This window comes from Scyliorhinus canicula, chromosome 12 (assembly GCF_902713615.1).
Source record: "Scyliorhinus canicula chromosome 12, sScyCan1.1, whole genome shotgun sequence".
Lineage (NCBI taxonomy): Eukaryota > Metazoa > Chordata > Chondrichthyes > Carcharhiniformes > Scyliorhinidae > Scyliorhinus > Scyliorhinus canicula.
Window position 1 is genome coordinate 113242866 of NC_052157.1, and position 19345 is coordinate 113262210.

General features: G+C 54.6%; 1 protein-coding gene across 1 annotated transcript in view; it reads left to right on the forward strand.

Annotated features, from left to right (window-relative positions):
• The first annotated feature begins 12398 nt into the window (after nt 1-12398).
• nsun5 (NOP2/Sun RNA methyltransferase 5) overlaps nt 12399-19345 on the forward strand; it is a 35473-nt gene continuing 28526 nt past the window's right edge. The window contains exons 1-2 of the mRNA XM_038813805.1: nt 12399-12600; nt 15647-15769. Of these exons, the coding sequence (XP_038669733.1) occupies nt 12508-12600; nt 15647-15769 (216 nt within the window). The 5' untranslated portion in view covers nt 12399-12507. The remainder of the gene's footprint in view (nt 12601-15646; nt 15770-19345) is intronic.

Sequence of the window (19345 nt, forward strand, 5' to 3'; positions counted from 1 at the left end):
CGAGGCCCTTGGAGCTGGATGGGCCGCACAGAGTCCTGGCGAGGAGACCGAGGGCGAATGAGCCGCCGAGAGCTGTGGTGGTGAGGTTACACCGACAGGGAGTGCGTCTTGAGATGGGCGAAGAAGTAGCAGAGCATCAGGTGGGAGAATTCTGAAATTCGCATTAACCAGGACTGGAGCGCAGAGCTGGCCAAGAAGAGGGCAGGATTCAATCGGGCCAAGGCGGTTCTCCACGAAAAGGGGGTGATGTTTGGGCTGTTGCAGCCCGCGCGACTGTGGGTCACATATCAGGACCGTCACCACTATTTTGATACGTCGGACGAGGTGTGGACCGTTATCAAAAATGAGAAGCTGGACTCAAATTAGTGGTCTGTATATGTTTTGGGGGATGTTGTGGAGTGGGAGAGGGTGATATTTGTGTTTCTTTTTTATTCTGTGCGGGCGCTGATCTGGGAGGGGTTGTTCCCCTGCGTTCGGTGGGGGAGAGAAGGGGCCGGGAACCCTGGGCCTCTGGGGATGGGGGCAAGGTTGTAGGAGAATGGAGCTGCGCCATAGAGGGTGGGTTCAGCCCGGACTGGGAGCGCGGGTTTTCTTTTTCCGCGGAAAGAGAGGGGGCGGGGCAGGACGCAGGATTCGACTGGAGTCCACATTGGTTTGCAGGGGGTGTGGAGGGGGGGACTTGGGTTTTAGGAGAGAATTCTGCGGGGATCGGTGGCAGAGGCGGGAGCGGCCAGGGTCAGCAGGAGTCAGCTGACTTACGGAAGTGCAATGGGAGGGGTAGGGGGGTCAAGGAATTGCTTGGCCGGGGCGGGGGGGTACTGGGTTGCTGCTGTATTGACCGAGGGGGAGCTGGAGATAATAGGGAGAGTCAGGGCAGGGAGCCTCCGCCTCGGGGGCTGGAAGGAGCGGGAGACATGTGCACGTGGCTGGTCCAAAAAAGGAGATGGCTAGTCGGCAGGGGGGGCGGGTAGTCCCTCGATCCGGCTGATCACGTGGAATGTGAGAGGCCTAAATGGGCCGGTCAAGAGGGCCCGGATATTTGCGCACTTAAGGGACTGAAGGCAGACGTAGCCGTGCTACAGGAGCCATGCGCACCTGAAAGTTGCGGATCAGATCAGGCTGAGGAAGGGATGGGTAGGGCAGGTCTTTCACTCCGGGTTGGACGCGAAGAACAGGGGGGTAGCAATTTTGGTGAGCAAGCGGGTGACTTTCGAGGTGGTGGGCTTTGTGGCGGATAAAGGGGGCCAGTATGTGATGGCGAGTGGTAGGCTGCAGGGGGCCCGGGTGCTGCTGGTGAATGTATATGCCCCAAATTGGGACGATGCAGGGTTTATGAAGCGGATTCTAAGTCGGATCCCGGATTTGGAGGTGGGGAACCTAATTATGGGGGGAGATTTCAACGCGGTACTGGACCCGGCAATGGATCGGTCTCGGTCTAGGTCGGGTAAGAGGCCAGCTGCGGCCAAGGTCCTGAGGGGGTTTATGGATCAGATGGGGGGAGTGGATCCGTGGAGGTTTGCTAGGCCAAGGGCGAAGGAGTTTTCCTTCTTTTCCCACGTGCACAATGCCTATTCACAGATAGACTTTTTCGTGGTGAGCAGGGCACTGATCCCGAGAGTAGAGGGGACAGAGTACTCGGCCATCACGATTTTGGATCACGCCCCTCATTGGGTGGAGCTGGAGTTGGGAGAAGAGAGGGGCCAGCGCCCGTTGTGGTGCATGGACGTGGGATTATTGGCGGATGAGGAGGTCAGTGGGCTGATCCGGGGGTCCATACAGAGGTATATGGAGGCCAATGACAATGGGGAGGTCTCGGTGAGTGTGGTCTGGGAGGCGCTGAAGGCGGTGGTCAGAGGGGAGCTGATCTTCATCAGGGCTCACAGAGAGAAGAGGGAGAGGAAGGAGAGGGATAGATTGGTTGGAGAGATACTTAGGGTGGATAGAAGATATGCGGAATCCCCTGAGGAGGGGCTGTTGAAGGAGAGCCAGAGCCTCCAAACGGAGTTTGACTTGTTGACGACGAGGAAAGCTGAGGCCCAGTGGAGGAAGGTACAAGGAGCAGCGTATGGGGATAAGGTGAGTCGGATGCTGGCGCTACAGCTGCGGAAGAAGGAGGCGGCTAGGGAAATTGGGGGAATCAGGGACAAGGGAGGGAATACGGTGCGGAGTCCAGTCAGAATAAATGAGGTCTTGACTTCTGGTGGCGGCAATGCGGAGCTAAGATGCACATTCGGCAACTCCCGCTGAAAACGGACTTTGGGGCTCTTTTCAGGGCCCCCAACGGAGCTGTGTCGGCAAATCTCGACGTGGGAAGAAGACAGGAGTCGACCCCTACGGTCCAATGGTCCGGACCAGGAGTGGGGTAAGGAGAAAAACGGAGAAAGCACCCCTGAAAAAGCGGGGGAAGGAAGACAAAATGGCGGCCGGCAGAGACCCGGAGGACTGGAGGCAGTGGGCTCAGGAGCATCAGGCGACTCTGCTGCGCTGCTTCCAGGAGCTTAAGTTGGAGCTGCTGGAGTCGTTGAAGGTAACCACCAGGGAGCTGATGGAGACCCAGACAGCCCAGGGGGCTGCGATCCGGGAGCTGCAGAAGCAGGCCTCCGAAAGGGAGGATGAGGCCGTGGCCGTCGCGGGGAAGGTGGAGATGCACGAGGCGCTCCATAAAAGATGGCAGGAGCAGTTCGAGGAGCTGGACAACCGGTCGAGGAGGAAGAATTTGCGGATCCTGGGCCTCACGGAGGGGCTGGAGTGGTCGGACCTGGCGGCCTATGTGGCGGTTATGTTAAACTCGCTGATGGGGGCTGGGTCCTTCCAGGGGCCCCTGGAGTTAGAGGGGGCCCACAGAATTCTGGCTAGGAGGCCCAAGCCGAACGAGCCGCTGCGGGCGGTGTTGGTGCGGTTTCATCGGTTTGTGGATCGTGAGTGTGTGCTCCGGTGGGCCAAGAAGGAGCGGAGCAGCAAGTGGGAGAACACGGAAGTGCGGATCTTCCAGGACTGGAGTGCGGAGGTGGCGAGGCGGATGGCCGGGTTTAACCGGACGAAGGCGGTGCTCCATAGACGGAGTGTGAAGTTCGGCATGTTGCAGCCGGCGCGTCTGTGGGTCACCTATAAGGATCGGCAACATTATTTTGAGACCCCAGAGGAGGCGTGGGCCTTTGTGCAGGCCGAGAAATTGGACTCAAACTGAGGGTCTAAGATGGGGGATGCTGTATAATACTGTATTTGTATTTGCTTGGTTTAATGTAAGATGTGGGTTGGCCTTAGGGTGGATGGGGTGATGTCGATTTGTCTTTTCTGTATGGGTTTTTCTGTCGGGGTCTGGTGGACGGGTTCAGGCAGGGGGGTAAACAGGGAGTTCGGGGAGCTGGTGGGGGGGACTGACAATGGGAGTTGCCCTAGAGGAGGCGGGGCCGGGCAGGGCGAAAGCACGGGCTTTCTGCGGGTTTCCCACGCTGGGAGATGGTGGGGGCGGGGTCGGGGCTATGAAGCGCGGGTCGTTGCTGGCTGTTTTCTTTTCCCGCGCAAGAGCGGTGGGGGGGGGGGGGAGGACCCATTGACGGGCACGATGGAGGAGGGGTAGTCCCACGTGGGGAGGAGTCGGAGGTAGGGCGGGAGTCGCCGGGGTCAGCAGAAGTTAGCTGACTCACGGGAGTGCTATGGAGGGAGGGGCGCGGCTAGGAGGGGTCCTAGCCTGGGGGGGGGGGGGGTGGGTACCGGGTTGCTGCTGAAACGGTCAGGAAGGAGCTGGAGGATGCAGGGGGTGCTGGAGGGGGGGAGTTGCCGCCGTGGGAAACTGGCAGAGCGGGGGACGCTGGCCGGTGGTGGGCAAGGGATAGGGTATGGCTAATCGGCAGGGGAGGGGGCAGGGAGCCCTCTGATCCAGCTGATAACCTGGAATGTGAGGGGGCTGAATGGGCCGGTCAAACGGGCCCGGGTATTTGCGCACCTGAAGGGGCTGAAGGAGGATGTGGCCATGCTCCAGGAGACACACCTGAGAGTGGTGGACCAGGTTCGGCTGAGGAAGGGATGGGTGGGCCAAGTATTTAACTCAGGGCTGGATGAGAAGAGTAGGGGGGTGGCGATCCTGGTGGGGAAGAAGGTGTCGTTTGAGGCGTTAAATGTGGTGGCTCACAGTGGCGGGAGATATGTGATGGTGAGTGGTAAGCTGCAGGGGGAGCGGGTGGTGTTGGTGAATGTTTACGCCCCAAATTGGGACGATGCGGGGTTTATGCAGCGTATGTTGGCCCGCATTCCGGACCTGGAGGTGGGGGGGCCTGATCATGGGGGGGGGACTTCAACACGGTACTGGATCCCCCATTGGATCGATCCAAGTCCCGGACGGGTAGGAGGCCGGCGGCGGCTAAGGTGTTGAGGGGATTTATGGATCCCTGGAGGTTTGCGAGGCCAAGGGCCAGGGAGTACTCGTTTTTCTTCCACATACATAAGGCCTACTCGAGGATTGATTTTTTTGTCCTGAGCAGGGGGTTGGTCTCGAGGGTGGAGGAAGTGGAATACTCCGCCATTGTCATTTCAGATCATGCCCCACACTGGGTGGACCTCGGGCTGGGGGAAGAGAGGGACCAACGTCCGCTCTGGCGCTTGGAGGTGGGGCTGCTGGCAGATGAGGAGGTGGCCGAGAGGGTTCGGGGGTGTATCGAGAGGTACCTTAAGGCCAATGACAACGGGGAGGTCCGAGTGGGGACGGTCTGGGAGGCATTGAAGGCGGTGATGAGGGGGGAATTGATCTCCATCCAAACCCATAGGGAGAGGGGGGAGCAGAGGGAGAGGGAGAGACTGATAGGGTAGATGGTGCGGGTAGATAGGAGATATGCGGAGGCTCCAAAGGAGGGATTGCTGGGGGAGAGGCGTAGCCTTCAGGCCAGATTCGACCTATTGACTACCAGAAAGGCGGAAGCTCAGTGAAGGAAAGCACAGGGGGCGGTGTATGAATATGGGGAGAAGGCGAGCAGGATGCTGGCAAACCAGCTCCGAAAGCGGGACGCGGCCAGGGAGATTGGGGGAGTGACGGATAAGACTAGGAAGGTGGTGCGGAGGGGAGTAGATATTAATGGGGTCTTCAGAGACTTTTATGAGGAACTGTACCGGTCGGAACCCCCGGTGGAGGGGGGTGGAATGGGGCGCTTCTTGGACAAGCTGCGATTCCTGAGGGTGGGGGAGGAGCAGGTGGAGGGACTGGGGGCGTCGATCGAGCTGGAGGACGTGGTCAAAGGGATAGGGAGCATGCAGTCGTGGAAGGCGCCAGTGCCGGACGGGTTTCCGGCGGAATTTTACAAAAGGTATTTGGTCCTGTTGGGCCCCCTGTTGGTCCGGACCTTTAACGAGGCATGGGAGGGGGGGGGGCTTTGCCCCCAACTATGTCACGGGCGCTGATTTCCTTGATCCTGAAGCGGGACAAGGACCCTCTGCAGTGCGGGTCATATAGGCCGATTTTGCTGCTAAACGCCGACGCTAAGCTGCTGGCAAAGATCCTGGCCACTAGAATAGAGGATTGCGTGCCTGGGGTCATTCATGAGGACCAGACGGGGTTTGTGAAGGGAAGGCAGTTGAATACGAACGTGCGAAGGCTCCTCAATGTCATTATGATGCCAGCCATGGAAGGGGAGGTGGAGATAGTGGTGGCATTGGATGCGGAGAAGGCCTTTGATAGGGTTGAGTGGGAGTATTTGTGGGAGGTGTTGGAGAGGTTTGGGTTTGGGGAGGGGTTTATCCGGTGGGTGAGGCTGCTCTACGAGGCCCCGATGGCGAGTGTAGCCACAAATAGGAGGAGGTCGGAGTACTTTCGGCTGTACCGGGGGATGAGACGGGGGTGCCCCCTGTCCCCCTTGCTCTTCGCGTTGGCGATTGAGCCCCTGGCCATGGCATTGAGGGAGTCAGGGAACTGGAGGAGCCTGGTGCGGGGTGGGGAGGAGCATCGAGTGTCGCTGTATGCGGATGACCTGTTGCTGTATGTGGCGGACCCGGTGGGGGGGATGCCGGAGGTGATGAGGATTCTTAGTGAATTCGGGGGTTTCTCTGGGTATAAGTTGAACCTGGGCAAGAGTGAGCTGTTTGTGGTGCATCCGGGGGATCAAGAGGAGGGGATTGGTATGCTCCCACTGAAGTAGGCAGGGACGAGCTTCAGGTACCTAGGGGTCCAGGTGGCTGGGAGTTGGGGGGCCCTGCACAAGCTCAACCTCACAAGGTTGGTGGAGCAGATGGAGGAGGAGTTTAAGAGATGGGATATGTTACCGCTGTCACTGGCGGAGAGGGTGCAGTCCGTTAAGATGACGGTGCTCCCGAGGTTTTTGTTCCTGTTCCAGTGCCTCCCCATCCTTATCCCAAAGGCCTTTTTTAGGAGGGTCAACAGGAGTATCACGGGATTTGTGTGGGCGCATGGGACTCCGAGGGTGAGAAGAGTGTTCCTGGAACGGGGCAGGGATAGGGGGGGGCTGGCGTTGCCCAACCTCTGTGGGTACTATTGGGCTGCCAACGCAGCGATGGTGCGTAAGTGGGTAATGGACGAGGAAGGGGCAGCATGGAAGAGGATGGAGGCGGCGTCATGTGTGGGCACGAGCCTGGAGGCTCTGGTAACGGCGCCGTTGCCACTCCCTCCAACGAGGTATACCACGAGCCCGGTGGTGGCGGCTACCCTCAAAATTTGGGGGCAATGGAGACGGCATAGGGGAGGAGTGGGGGGCTCGATGGAGGCCCCGATACGGGGGAACCATCGGTTTGTCCCAGGGAGCATTGATGGCGGATTTCTGGGCTGGCACAGGGTAGGGGTTAGGAGGTTGAGGGACCTGTTTGTGGAGGGGAGGTTCGTGAGCTTGGGGAAGTTAGAGGGGAAGTTTGGGCTCCCCCCGGGGAACATGTTTAGGTACGTGCAGGTGAGGGCGTTTGCCAGGCAGCAGGTGGAGGGGTTCCCCTTGCTGCCCCCACTAGGGGTGCGGGGTCGGTTGCTCTCGGGGGTGTGGGTTGGAGGAGGGAGGATTTCGGACATATACCGGGTGATGCAGGAGGTAGACGAGGCCTCGGTGGAGGAACTGAAGGGTAAATGGGAAGAGGAGCTGGGTGAGGAGATTGAGGAGGGGATGTGGGCGGATGCCCTGGAGAAAGTGAATTCCTCCTCTTCCTGTGCGAGGCTTAGCCTCATACAGTTCAAGGTGCTGCACAGGGGCCACATGACTGGGATGAGGATGAGTAGGTTTTTCGGGGGCGAGGACAGGTGTGCTAGGTGCTCGGGGAGCCCGGCGAACCACGCCCATATGTTTTGGGCGTGCCCAGCGCTGGGGGAGTTTTGGAAGGGGGTAGCAAGGACGGTGTCGAGGGTGGTGGGATCCAGGGTCAAGCCAGGCTGGGGACTTGCAATTTTTGGGGTTGCAGTGGATCCGGGAGTGCAGGAGGCGAAAGAGGCCGGTGTTCTGGCCTTTGCGTCCCTAGTAGCCCGGCGGAGGATCTTGCTCCAATGGAAGAATGCGAGGCCCCCAAGCGTGGAGGCCTGGATCAATGATATGGCGGGGTTCATTAAATTGGAGAAGGTGAAATTTGCCCTGAGGGGATCAGTAAAAGGGTTCTTTAGGCGGAGGCAGCCTTTCCTGGACTTCCTGGCGGAACGGTAGGGAAATAGGCCGGCAGCAGCAGCAACCCGGGGGGGGGGGTTTGGATCGGTGGGAGGGAAAACTGTGTACATGGGTTTGTGGGATGTGGCGGGTGTTATCTCTTTCCCTTTTGTTGTTTGGGCGTTCTTTTGTTTTTTTCTTTTGTTTGTAGTTGCTTTTGAAGTTGGGTGGGTATTGTTCTTGGGGTGTTACCATGGTTGTTTTGTTAATAGAGTTGAGATGTTTATATTTTGTAAAAATTTCAATAAAAATTATTTTTATTAAAAAAAGAATAAATGAGGTCTTTTGGGACTTTTATGAGAACTTGTACAAATCAGAGAACTTGTACAAATCAGAGCCCCTGGAGGGGGGGGGGGGGGGGGGGGGGGGGGGGGGGGTCGGAACTGTTGGCTTCGTTGCTGTTGAGAACTTTTGACAAGGCGAGAGAAAAAGGAAGTCTTCCCCCGACGATGTCGAGAGCTCTGATCTCGCTTATTCTTAAGCGGGACAAAGACCTGCTGCAGTGTGGCTCATATCGGCCGATTTCATTCCTTAATGTGGATGCCAAGTTGTTGGCGAAGGTCCTGGCCACTAGGATTGAGGATTATGTCCTGGGAGTGATACATGAGGATCAGACGGGATTTGTGAAGGGCAGGCAGTTGAATGCAAATGTGCGGAGGCTTCTGAATGTGATTATCCTTGGGGGGGTGATTATCCTCGGGGGGGAATTGCAGAGGTGGTGGCGGCTATGGACGCGGAGAAGGCCTTTGACCGGGTGGAGTGGGAGTACCTGTGGGAGGTGCTGGGTAGGTTTGGGGAGGGGTTCACAGGGTGGGTTAAATTGTTATACCAGGCCCCGGTGGCGAGTGTATCGACGAACCGGTTGAGGTCAGAGTACTTTAGACTATATAGTGGAACGAGGCAGGGGTGCCCTCTGTCCCCCCTGCTGTTTGCTTTGGCAATTGAGCCATTCGCCATGGCGCTGAGGGAATCTAGAAGCTGGAGGGGCTGGGGGGGGGGGGGGGGGGGGGCAATAAGATCCCGAGGGTTAAAAGACTGTTCTTGGGGGCAATGGAGGCGGCACCGGGGGGAGACAGGGGCCTCAGTTTGGTCCCCGATACGGAATAATCATAGGTTTGCCCCGGGCAGGATAGATGGTGGGTTCCGAAGCTGGCACCGGGCGGGAATTAGAAGGCTGGGGGATCTACTCATTGACGGGACTTTTGCCAGCTTAAAGGCACTGGAGGAGAAATTCGGGTTACCCCCGGGAAATGCCTTCAGGTACATGCAGGTTCAGGCGTTTGTCAGGAAGCAGTTCGGAGAATTTCCATTGCTGCCCGGCTGTAGGATACAGGACAGGGTAATTTCGGGTGTGTGGGTCGGAGAGGGTAAGATCTCGGAGATGTACCAGGAGCTGCAGGAGGTGGAGGAAGTCTCGGTGGAGGAGTTGAAGGGCAAATGGGAGGAGGAGCTGGCTGAGGGCCTGTGGGCTGACGCCCTGGGCAGGGTCAATTCCTCCTCATCTTGCGCCAGGCTCAGCCTGATCCAGTTTAAAGTGTTACACAGGGCGCATATGACAGGGGCGAGGATAAGTAAGTTTTTTTGCGGTGGAGGACAGATGTGTGACGTGTTCGGGGAGCCCAGCAAACCACACCTATATGTTCTGGGCGTGCCCGGCGCTTGCGGAGTTCTGGAAGGGCTTTGCAAAGGTCATGTCCAAGGTCTTGGACACTTCGGTAAAACCGAGTTGGGGGATAGCGTTATTTGGGGTATCAGATGATCCGGGAGTGCAGGAGTCGAAAGAGGCCGGAGTTCTGGCCTTTGCCTCCTTGGTAGCCCGGAGAAGGCTCTTGTTATTGTGGAGGGACGCAAAGCCCCCAAGTGTGGAGGTTTAGATCAATGACATGGCGGGATTTCTTAGGTTGGAGAAGATAAAGTTTGGCTTGTGAGGGTTCTTGCAGGGGTTCTCCGGGCAGTGGCAACCGTTCCTTAACTTTCTCGCGGAATGTTAGGTGGAGGTCAACAGCAGCAGCAACCCAAGGGGGCGGTGGGCTGATTTATTTTCCTTTTTGAAAGGGGCGCTTGCCCTATTTTTGTTTTGAGTTGGGTGTTAATTTGTTAAACTGTTTATCGTTTAGAGGGTTAAGTTGTTCTCTTTGGTTGGCATGTTGCCCTTTTCTCTGTACTATTTTCCTTTTTGGAGTGTTCTGTAAAACTTTTTGAAAAATGTTGAATAAATACATTTTTAAAAAAAATAAATATTACAGTGCTGAAAGCATCAAGTTATCAGTCCTTGCAAAACAATTTACAGACAATACAATATATATATATATGAAAACCCAATACTCCCATTACTCCATTATTTGAATTGTCAACTTGGAACCATGTGAAAAATATTTTCCAATAAGAAATCAATAATTCAGCAAAATTGAACTGACTCAAAGGAAGCTGCTGCTGCTCTGTTTAAAATAATCATATATCAATCTTAGAATCCTTACGGTGCAGAAGGAGGCCATTCGGCCCATCAAGCCTGAACCTACCCTCTGAAAGAGACCCCCCACCCCCTCCCCGGGAGAGGGAGGGAGACCCCCACCCCCGGGAGAGGGAGGGAGCCCTCCGGGAGAGGGAGGCAGACCCCCCCCCCCCCGGGAGAGGAAGGGAGACACCCCCCCCCCCCCCCCCCCCAGGCCCACTCCTCCACCCTATACCCGTAACTCCACCCAACCTGCACATCTTTGGACTGTGGGAGGAAACCAGAGAACCTGAAGAATAAAGGAATAAAGTGTTATGGTGTTTGGGCTGGAAAGTGGAGCTGAGCCCACGAAAGATCAGCCATGATCTCATTGAATGGCGGAGCAGGCTCGAAGAGCCAGATGGCCTATTCCTGCTCCTAGTTTTTATGTTCTAACCTGGAGGAACAAACTATTGTGTCTTTAAGGTTGCATGATTTACCCTTGCTAGTGAACCATAATAAATTAAATACCTGGTGACGCAGTGGTTAGCACTGCTGCCTCATGGCACTGAGATCCCAGCTCTGGGTCACTGTCCGTGCGGAGTTTGCACATTCTCCCCGTGTTTGCATGGGTTTTGCCCCCACAGCCCAAATGATGTGCAGGTTAGGTGGATTGGCCACGCTAAATTACCCCTTAATTAGAAAAAATGAATTGAGTACACTAAATTTATTTTTAAAAATTTAAAATAAAATAAATTAAATATCTGGTAGTAGTCTACCACAAATTTTGCTAAAAACCATGGCCTTGGACAGGCTGATGTGATTATCTGCTCTGTTAATAAATGTAGAATGGACTATTGTGACATGAAAGTTATCGGATTTACCCCCTTGCTAGTTTTTAAACATAACAAAGTTTACCATTCCACACACTATCTCACTCGCACATACTTAGCTGTCTTTTGCCATCTTGCATTGGCAGGAGTTACAATCTTGAAAAAAAAGGTGCAACCAAATTGGGAAGAGATATAAAAGCTGCTCAGTAAAATCTCCATTTATTCCCTACTACAAATGCAAAATACTGTAGATGCTGTAAATTGTATACTTAAGATGGAACTCCAGTATTACTGATTGATACTGGGGTTTGAACATTTTGAACTGGGTTTTCTTTCTAGGTGGTAACAGGTAAAGTGACCATTTGTCCAGATTTATAGCAGACAGTTGGTTTTCAGGCGATCTGTCGACTGTCTGGTATTTTTATTCAGCTTCTAACAATGCAAACTGTTGCTACAGGATAATGCTTGTGCCTCATACTGACCTTCTACCGTAGTAAAACAATGGTAGGGGACTCTATTTGTTCCTTTTGTCCTTGTTCTTTGAATGGTCATTACTATTGAAGGCTACACACAGGCTTGTGGGTGGGAGGCCCGTGATGTGCATGGTGGAGCGATGATTATGTTCTTTCTACTTTGCTGCACCACTGCTCATTCAATATCTGATACAGTATTCTTGACTGCCAGAACCATGGCAATGGAAGAAGTAGGCGAACAAAAGACATGTCTCGTTGGACAGCAGGGTAGCATGGTGGTTAGCATAAATGCTTCACAGCTCCAGGGTCCCAGGTTCGATTCCCGGCTGGGTCACTGTCTGTGTGGAGTCTGCATGTCCTCCCCCTGTGTGCGTGGGTTTCCTCCGGGTGCTCCAGTTTCCTCCCACAGTCCAAAGATGTGCGGGTTAGGTGGATTGGCCATGCTAAATTGCCCGTAGTGTCCTAATAAAAGTAAGGTTAAGAGGGGGGGGGGGGTTGTTGGGTTACGGGTATAGGGTGGATACGTGGGTTTGAGTAGGGTGATCATGGCTCGGCACAACATTGAGGGCCGAAGGGCCTGTTCTGTGCTGTACTGTTCTATGTTCTATGTCTCGAGGAGGTGCAAACGGGAAATATAATTATCACCCTGAGCAGCTGCCTAAAGAAGAAAAACAAAACTGAGAAAAAGTGTACGAGGTTACAATCCAAAATTGCTGAACACAACGAAAGCTGTAAAGGATGCAATCAAAAGCTGTTCCTGGAGCTTACATTGAGCAGCACAGCAGATCGAGGACAGAGAAGTCAGAATGGGTCTGGGGTCCAGAATTAAAGAGAATGGCTTGGTCCTGAATGTTGGGGGACTCAATGGGGGTCTGTCCCAAAGCGCAATGGGTAACCTGCTGGGCATTTTCTGATTTTATTCCTACTTCTTCAGTTTGGTGTCAGATTTACCAGTGAATAGAGCACTGAGATGGGTTTACAAATGTCAGACGAGTTCACTGCAGTAACGGACCTTGTGCCGTAAAGTGAACTACCGCAAAACCAGCGAGCCTCCATCTTTACGCCATTGTCGCACATGTCGAAGCGGTGGAGAGCCGCGTGGTGCGAGGGCTGGGGGTTAGAGGTTGTGACCTGTGACCCCAGCTGGGACCATGGCTCTCTATGGGAAGGCGGCCGCCATCCTAGGGCAGCTGGACGGCAAACGGGGATCGGTCAAAACTCTGGTTTATAACAGCGGCCATAAGGTGAGGGCTGCCCGCGGGGCGGGGGAGAGACAGACAGAACCACGGTGTGAGTGAGAGACTCTCCCGGGAGAGGGAGCGAAGGAGACCCCCCCCCCCCCCCCGGGAGAGGGAGCGAAGGAGACCCCCCCCCCCCCCCGGGGAGAAGGAGACCCCCCTCGGGAGACCCCCGGGAGAGGGACCGAGGGAGACCCCCCCCCCCCCGAGAGGGAGCGAGGGAGACCCCCCCGGGAGAGGGAGCGAGGGAGACCCCCCCCCACCGGGAGAGGGACCGAGGGAGACCCCCCCCCGAGAGGGAGCGAGGGAGACCCCCCCGGGAGAGGGAGCGAGGGAGACCCCCCCCCCCACCGGGAGAGGGAGCGAGGGAGACACCCCCCCCCCCCCCCCCGCGGGAGAGGGAGAACCCCCCCCCCCCCCCCAGGAGAGGGAGCGAGGGAGACTCCCCCCCCCCCCAGCCGGCAGAGGGAGCGAGGGAGACCCCCCTCCCCCTGCGGCAGAGGGAGCGAGGGAGACCCCCCCCTCCCCCTGCAGCAGAGGGAGTGAGGGAGACCCCCCCTCCCCCTGCGGCAGAGGGAGTGAGGGAGACCCCCCTCCCCCCGGCAGAGGGAGTGAGGGAGACCCCCCTCCCCCTGCGGCAGAGGGAGCAAGGGAGACCCCCCCTCCCCCTGCGGCAGAGGGAGCGAGGGAGACCCCCCTCCCCCTGCGGCAGAGGGAGCGAGGGAGACCCCCCTCCCCCCGGCAGAGGGAGCGAGGGAGACCCCCCCCCCCCGGGAGAGGGAGCGAGGGAGACCCCCCTCCCCCCGGGAGAGGGAGCGAGGGAGACCCCCCTCCCCCCGGGAGAGGGAGCGAGGGAGACCCCCCTCCCCCCGGGAGTGGGAGCGAGGGAGACCCCCCTCCCCCCCGGGAGTGGGAGCGAGGGAGACCCCCCTCCCCCCGGGAGTGGGAGCGAGGGAGACCCCCCTCCCCCCGGAGAGGGAGCGAGGGAGACCCCCCTCCCCCGGGAGAGGGAGCGAGGGAGACCCCCCTCCCCCGGGAGAGGGAGCGAGGGAGACCCCCCTCCCCCCGGGAGAGGGAGCGAGGGAGACCCCCCTCCCCCCGGGAGAGGGAGCGAGGGAGACCCCCCTCCCCCCGGGAGAGGGAGCGAGGGAGACCCCCCTCCCCCCGGGAGAGGGAGCGAGGGAGACCCCCCCCGGGAGAGGGAGCGAGGGAGACCCCCCTCCCCCCGGGAGAGGGAGCGAGGGAGACCCCCCTCCCCCCGGGAGAGGGAGCGAGGGAGACCCCCCTCCCCCCGGGAGAGGGAGACCCCCCCTCCCCCCGGGAGAGGGATCGAGGGAGCCCCCCCCCCCTGTGAGACGGAGCGAGGGAGACCCCCCCCGGGAGAGGGAGTGAGGAAGACCCCCCCGGGAGAGGGAGCGAGGGAGACCCCCCCGGGAGAGGGAGCGAGGGAGACCCCCCCGGGAGAGGGAGCGAGGGAGACACCCCCCCCCCCCCCGGGAGAGGGAGTGAGGGAGACCCCCCCGGGAGAGGGAGCGAGGGAGACCCCCCCCCCCCCCCCCCCGGAGAGGGAGCGGGAGGCCCCCCCCGGGAGAGGGAACAAGGGAAACCCCCGGGAGAGGGAGCAAGGGAGACCCTCCGGGAGAGGAGCAGACAGAGAGACCCCGGGGAGTGTCAGGCAGATACCCCGCCCAAAAGAAGAAGCTGGGATCACGGAACAGCAGTGGTGACCATGAGTCTTTGCCAAGTGTTTCTGCCCATATTTGGGGGCATTAAGACAAATTGTAACACTCGATCACCATCCCGATAGCAGATCGGTGAACTCAGGATTGAACAGGGACTCTCCGGGTTTCTGTGCCCCAGTGTATCAGATTTTGTTTATGAATGGTGCGGTGGTTAGCACTGCTGCCTCACGACGCCGAGGTCCCAGGTTCGATCTCAGCTCTGGGTCACTGGCCGTGTAGAGTTTGCACATTCTCCCTGTGTTTGCGTGGGTTTCGCCCCCACAACCCAAAGATGTGCAGGCTAGGTGGATTGACCACTCTAAATTGCTCCTTAATTGGAAAAATGAATTGGGCACTCTCAATTTAAAAAAAAAAAGGCTCAGTAATTGTGTTCAGTTATAGACTAATATAGCACAGAAGGGGGCGATTGCCCCTGCATCAATTCTTTGACAGTCCCACTTCTGTATCCATAGCTGTACAAATTCTATCCAATTCCCTTTACATTAATAACGTGACACCCTCTGTGTTATGTGAGATCTGAGCATGGTTCACAACAACTGTTCTTCCTGTGGCATTACTGGTTACAGTGCAGGGAAAGTTCTGTATGTTATTTCCCTACAATATAGCCAACTCCGGTGTGCTTGCAGCTTTTGTCCAAAGATTTAATTTGGAATGATCGGGCAGACATCCAAAAGGCCTTTTCCAGATTTCCACTGTATTAAATTCCCAATCTCAGCTGTCTGCTGACTGGCGAAATGATACGTTCCCCATTCTCCACAGGAAAAACCCAAAACTGTCTCTCCTTGGTCACATTGCATAGTCTTCGATTAGCATCCACAAGTAAAACATTGACAGAGGCCTGGGTACATCATGTCAGCAAGTTCTGGACCAAGGGAACTTGAGGGCAGCACGGTAGCATTGTGGATAGCACGATTGCTTCACAGCTCCAGGGTCCCAGGTTCGATTCCGGCTTGGGTCACTGTGCGGAGTCTGCACGTCCTCCCCGTGTGTGCGTGGGTTTCCTCCGGGTGCTCCGGTTTCCTCCCACACTCCAAAGATGTGCAGGTTAGGTGGATTGGCCATGATAAATTGCCCTTAGTGTCCAAAATTGCCCTGAGTGTTGGGTGGGGTTACTGAGTTATGGGGGTAGGTTGGAGGTGTTGACCTTGGGTAGGGTGCTCTTCCCAAGAGCCGGTGCAGACTCGATGGGCCGAATGGCCTCCTTCTGCACTGTAAATTCTATGATAATCCATGAAAACTTGAAGAAAGGGAAAAGTAGGTGGGTTGAGTCCTACAGAGAATAGTCATAGTTTTGTCTTCCTGTCTTTCAGAATATTAAGCAGCTATTTGCGTTGGTGTGTGAAACACTGAAATATACTCGCGTGTTGGAGGAAATTATTAACACAACAGACCTGTTAAAGAAGGAGAAGAAACTGCAGATCAATGTCGCCAAGGTATGACCATTCATGTAGCAAAGTGGACAGGTGCTTTGGGGGTCATTTTCTCCTTTCCCTTTTAACCATTTCTTGCATGGATCTTTTCCCATGTTATTTGTTTTTCTTTTTAAAAATTTAACGTGCCCAATTCTTTTTTTTTTCCAATTCAGGGGCAATTTATAGTGGCCAATGCACCCACCCTGCACATCTTTGGGTTGTGGGGGTGAGACACATGCAGACACAGGGGAGAATGTGCAAACTCCACATGGACAGTCACCCGGGATCGAACCTGGGTCCTCTGCGCCGTGAGGCAGCAGTGCTAGCCACCGTGCCGCCCTGCTTTCCCCATTTAAATGACAAAAGAAAGATGACTACCTTGTGTAGACTTCTGAAATCTTTCCAGGAATTTACCTGCAGCGATTGTTGGAATGTTGCAGGGACCCAGGTTCAATTTCGGCCTTGGGTCACTGTGACGTTTGCACCTTCTCCCTGTGTTTGCGTGGGTTTCCTTTGGGTGCTCCGGTTCCTCCCACTGTCCAAAGATGTGCAGGTTAGGTCGATTGGCTCTGATAAATTGCCCCTTTATGCCCAAAGATGTGCAGGTTAGTTGGGGTTACGGGGATAGTGCGCGAGGAATGAGCCTAGGTAGGGTGCTTTTTCGGAGGATTGGTGCAGACTCAACGGGCCAAATGGCCTCCTTCACTATCGGGATTCTATGGAATGGACTGGCAGCAGAAACGTTGCTTCCTAGGAAACACAATGCGAGAGACTGGTTATTTGTAATACATGTGGGACCTTCATTTTTAAAATATCTGCTATAATATATGTGCTGGGGGCGGCATGCGGTGTAGTGGTTAGCACTGGGACTGCGGTGCTGAGGACCCGGGTTCGAATCCCAGCCCTGGGTCACTGTCCGTGTGGAGTTTGCACATTCTCCCCATGTCTGCGTGGGTTTCATCCCACAATCCAAAGATATGCAGGTTAGGTGGATTGGCCACGCTAAATTGCCCCTAACATTGGAAAGAAAATAATTGAATACTCTAAATTTTTTTTAAAATATTGCCGTATCTTTCTTGCAAGCCCCCAGTATTTCCTGGTTTATACTGTGCCCCACTGTAGAACTACTGTTTGGGGAGCTATAGATTACTCTTACCAAGGACTTCTTCCCTTTGTTATTTCTTATTTCTACCCAGACTGATTCAATATCTTGATCTCAAGTGCTTGTGTCATTTCTCATTACAGCACAAATCCCTTTCCTCACCAGGGCTACGCCACCTCCTTTTCCTTTCACGCTATCTTCCCAAAATACTGCGTACCCTTGGATGGTCAACACCCAGACCTGTCTCCCTGAAACCATGTTTCAGTAATCCCCACCAAGTCATAACCTTTTGTTTGTATTTGTGGCGTTAGCTCATTAAGTTTGTTACAAAGCTTCTTGCATTTAGATACAAAGCTTTTTAATTAGTTTTAATGTTAGATTTCCCGACTCTTCTGTAATTCCTTGGTGCATAAAGAAATTCCCTGTTCAGTCCCTCCCCTGTATTTTCTGGTAACCAGCCACCACATTGCTAAGCTGCATTCTTACCTCCTCCTTTAAATTGGGTTTTCTAGTTTCCCCTACAACTGACCCCTCCACCCATTTAGTTTAAAGCCCTGTCTACAGCCCTAGTTACGCGATTCGCTAGACTCTGGTCCCAGCATAATTCAAATAAAGACCGTCCCTTCAGAACAAGGTCCCCTCTTCCCCAGTACATAGAACATAGAACGATACAGCGCAGTACAGGCCCTTCGGCCCTCGATGTTGCACCGACATGGAAAAAATCTAAAGGCCATCTAACCTACACTATGCCCTTATCATCCATCTGCTTATCCAATAAATTTTTTAATGCCCTCAATGTTGGCGTGTTCACTACTGTTGCAGGTAGGGCATTCCACGGCCTCACCACTCTTTGCGTAAAAAACCCACCTCTGACCTCTGTCCTATATCTATTACCCCTCAATTTAAGGCTATGTCCCCTCGTGCTAGCCACCTCCATCCGCGGGAGAAGGCTCTCGCTGTCCACCCTATCTAACCCTCTGATCATTTAACAACCTCAAGTCCATCAGCCTTTCCTCATAAGATTTTCCCCCCATACCAGGCAACATCCTGGTAAATCTCCTCTGCACCCGTTCCAAAGCTTCCACGTCCTTCCTATAATGAGGCGACCAGAACTGTACGCAATACTCCAAATGCGGCCGTACTAGAGTTTTGTACAACTGCAACATGACCTCATGGCTCCGGAACTCAATCCCTCTACCAATAAAGGCCAACACACCATAGGCCTTCTTCACAACCCTATCAATCTGGGTGGCAACTTTCAGGGATCTATGTACATGGACACCGAGATCCCTCTGCTCATCCACACTACCAAGAATTTTACCATTAGCCAAATATTCCGCATTTCTGTTATTCTTTCCAAAGTGAATCACCTCACACTTCTCCACATTAAACTCCATTTGCCACCTCTCAGCCCAGCTCTGCAGCTTATCTATGTCCCTCTGTAACCTGCAACATCCTTCCGCACTGTCTACAACTCCACCGACTTTAGTGTCGTGTGCAAATTTACTCACCCATCCTTCTGCGCCCTCCTCTAGGTCATTTATAAAAATGACAAACAGCAACGGCCCCAGAACAGATCCTTGTGGTACGCCACTCGTAACTGAACTCCATTCTGAACATTTCCCATCAACTACCACTCTCTGTCTTCTTTCAACTAGCCAATTTCTGATCCACATCTCTAAATCACCCTCAATCCCCAGCCTCCGTATTTTCTGCAATAGCCGACCGTGGGGAACCTTATCAAACGCTTTACTGAAATCCATATACACCACATCAACTGCTCTACCCTCGTCTACCTGTTCAGTCACCTTCTCAAAGAACTCGATAAGGTTTGTGAGGCATGACCTACCCTTCACAAAACCATGCTGACTATCCCTAATCATATTATTCCTATCTAGATGATTATAAATCGTATCTTTTATAATCCTCTCCAAGACCTTACCCACCACAGACGTTAGGCTCACCGGCCTATAGTTACCGGGGTTATCTCTACTCCCCTTCTTGAACAAAGGGACCACATTTGCTATCCTCCAGTCCTCTGGCACTATTCCTGTAGCCAATGATGACCTAAAAATCAAAGCCAAAGGCTCAGCAATCTCTTCCCTGGCTTCCCAGAGAATCCTAGGATAAATCCCATCCGGCCCCGGGGACTTATCTATTTTCACCTTGTCCAGAATTGCCAACACTTCTTCCCTACGCACCTCAATGCCATCTATTCTAATAGCCTGGGTCTCAGCATTCTCCTCCACAATATTATCTTTTTCTTGAGTGAATACTGACGAAAAGTATTCATTACTAGTACTGGTGCTAGTGTCCCATGAATTCAAACCCATTTCTCCCACACCAATCTTTGAGCCATGCATTTACCTCCTTAGTCTTATTGATCCTGTGCCAATTAGCTCATGGCTCAGGTAGTAATGCAGAGATTATTACCTTTTTAGTTCTGCTTTTTAATTTAGCTCTTAGCTGTTCATACCCACTTAACAGAACCTCTG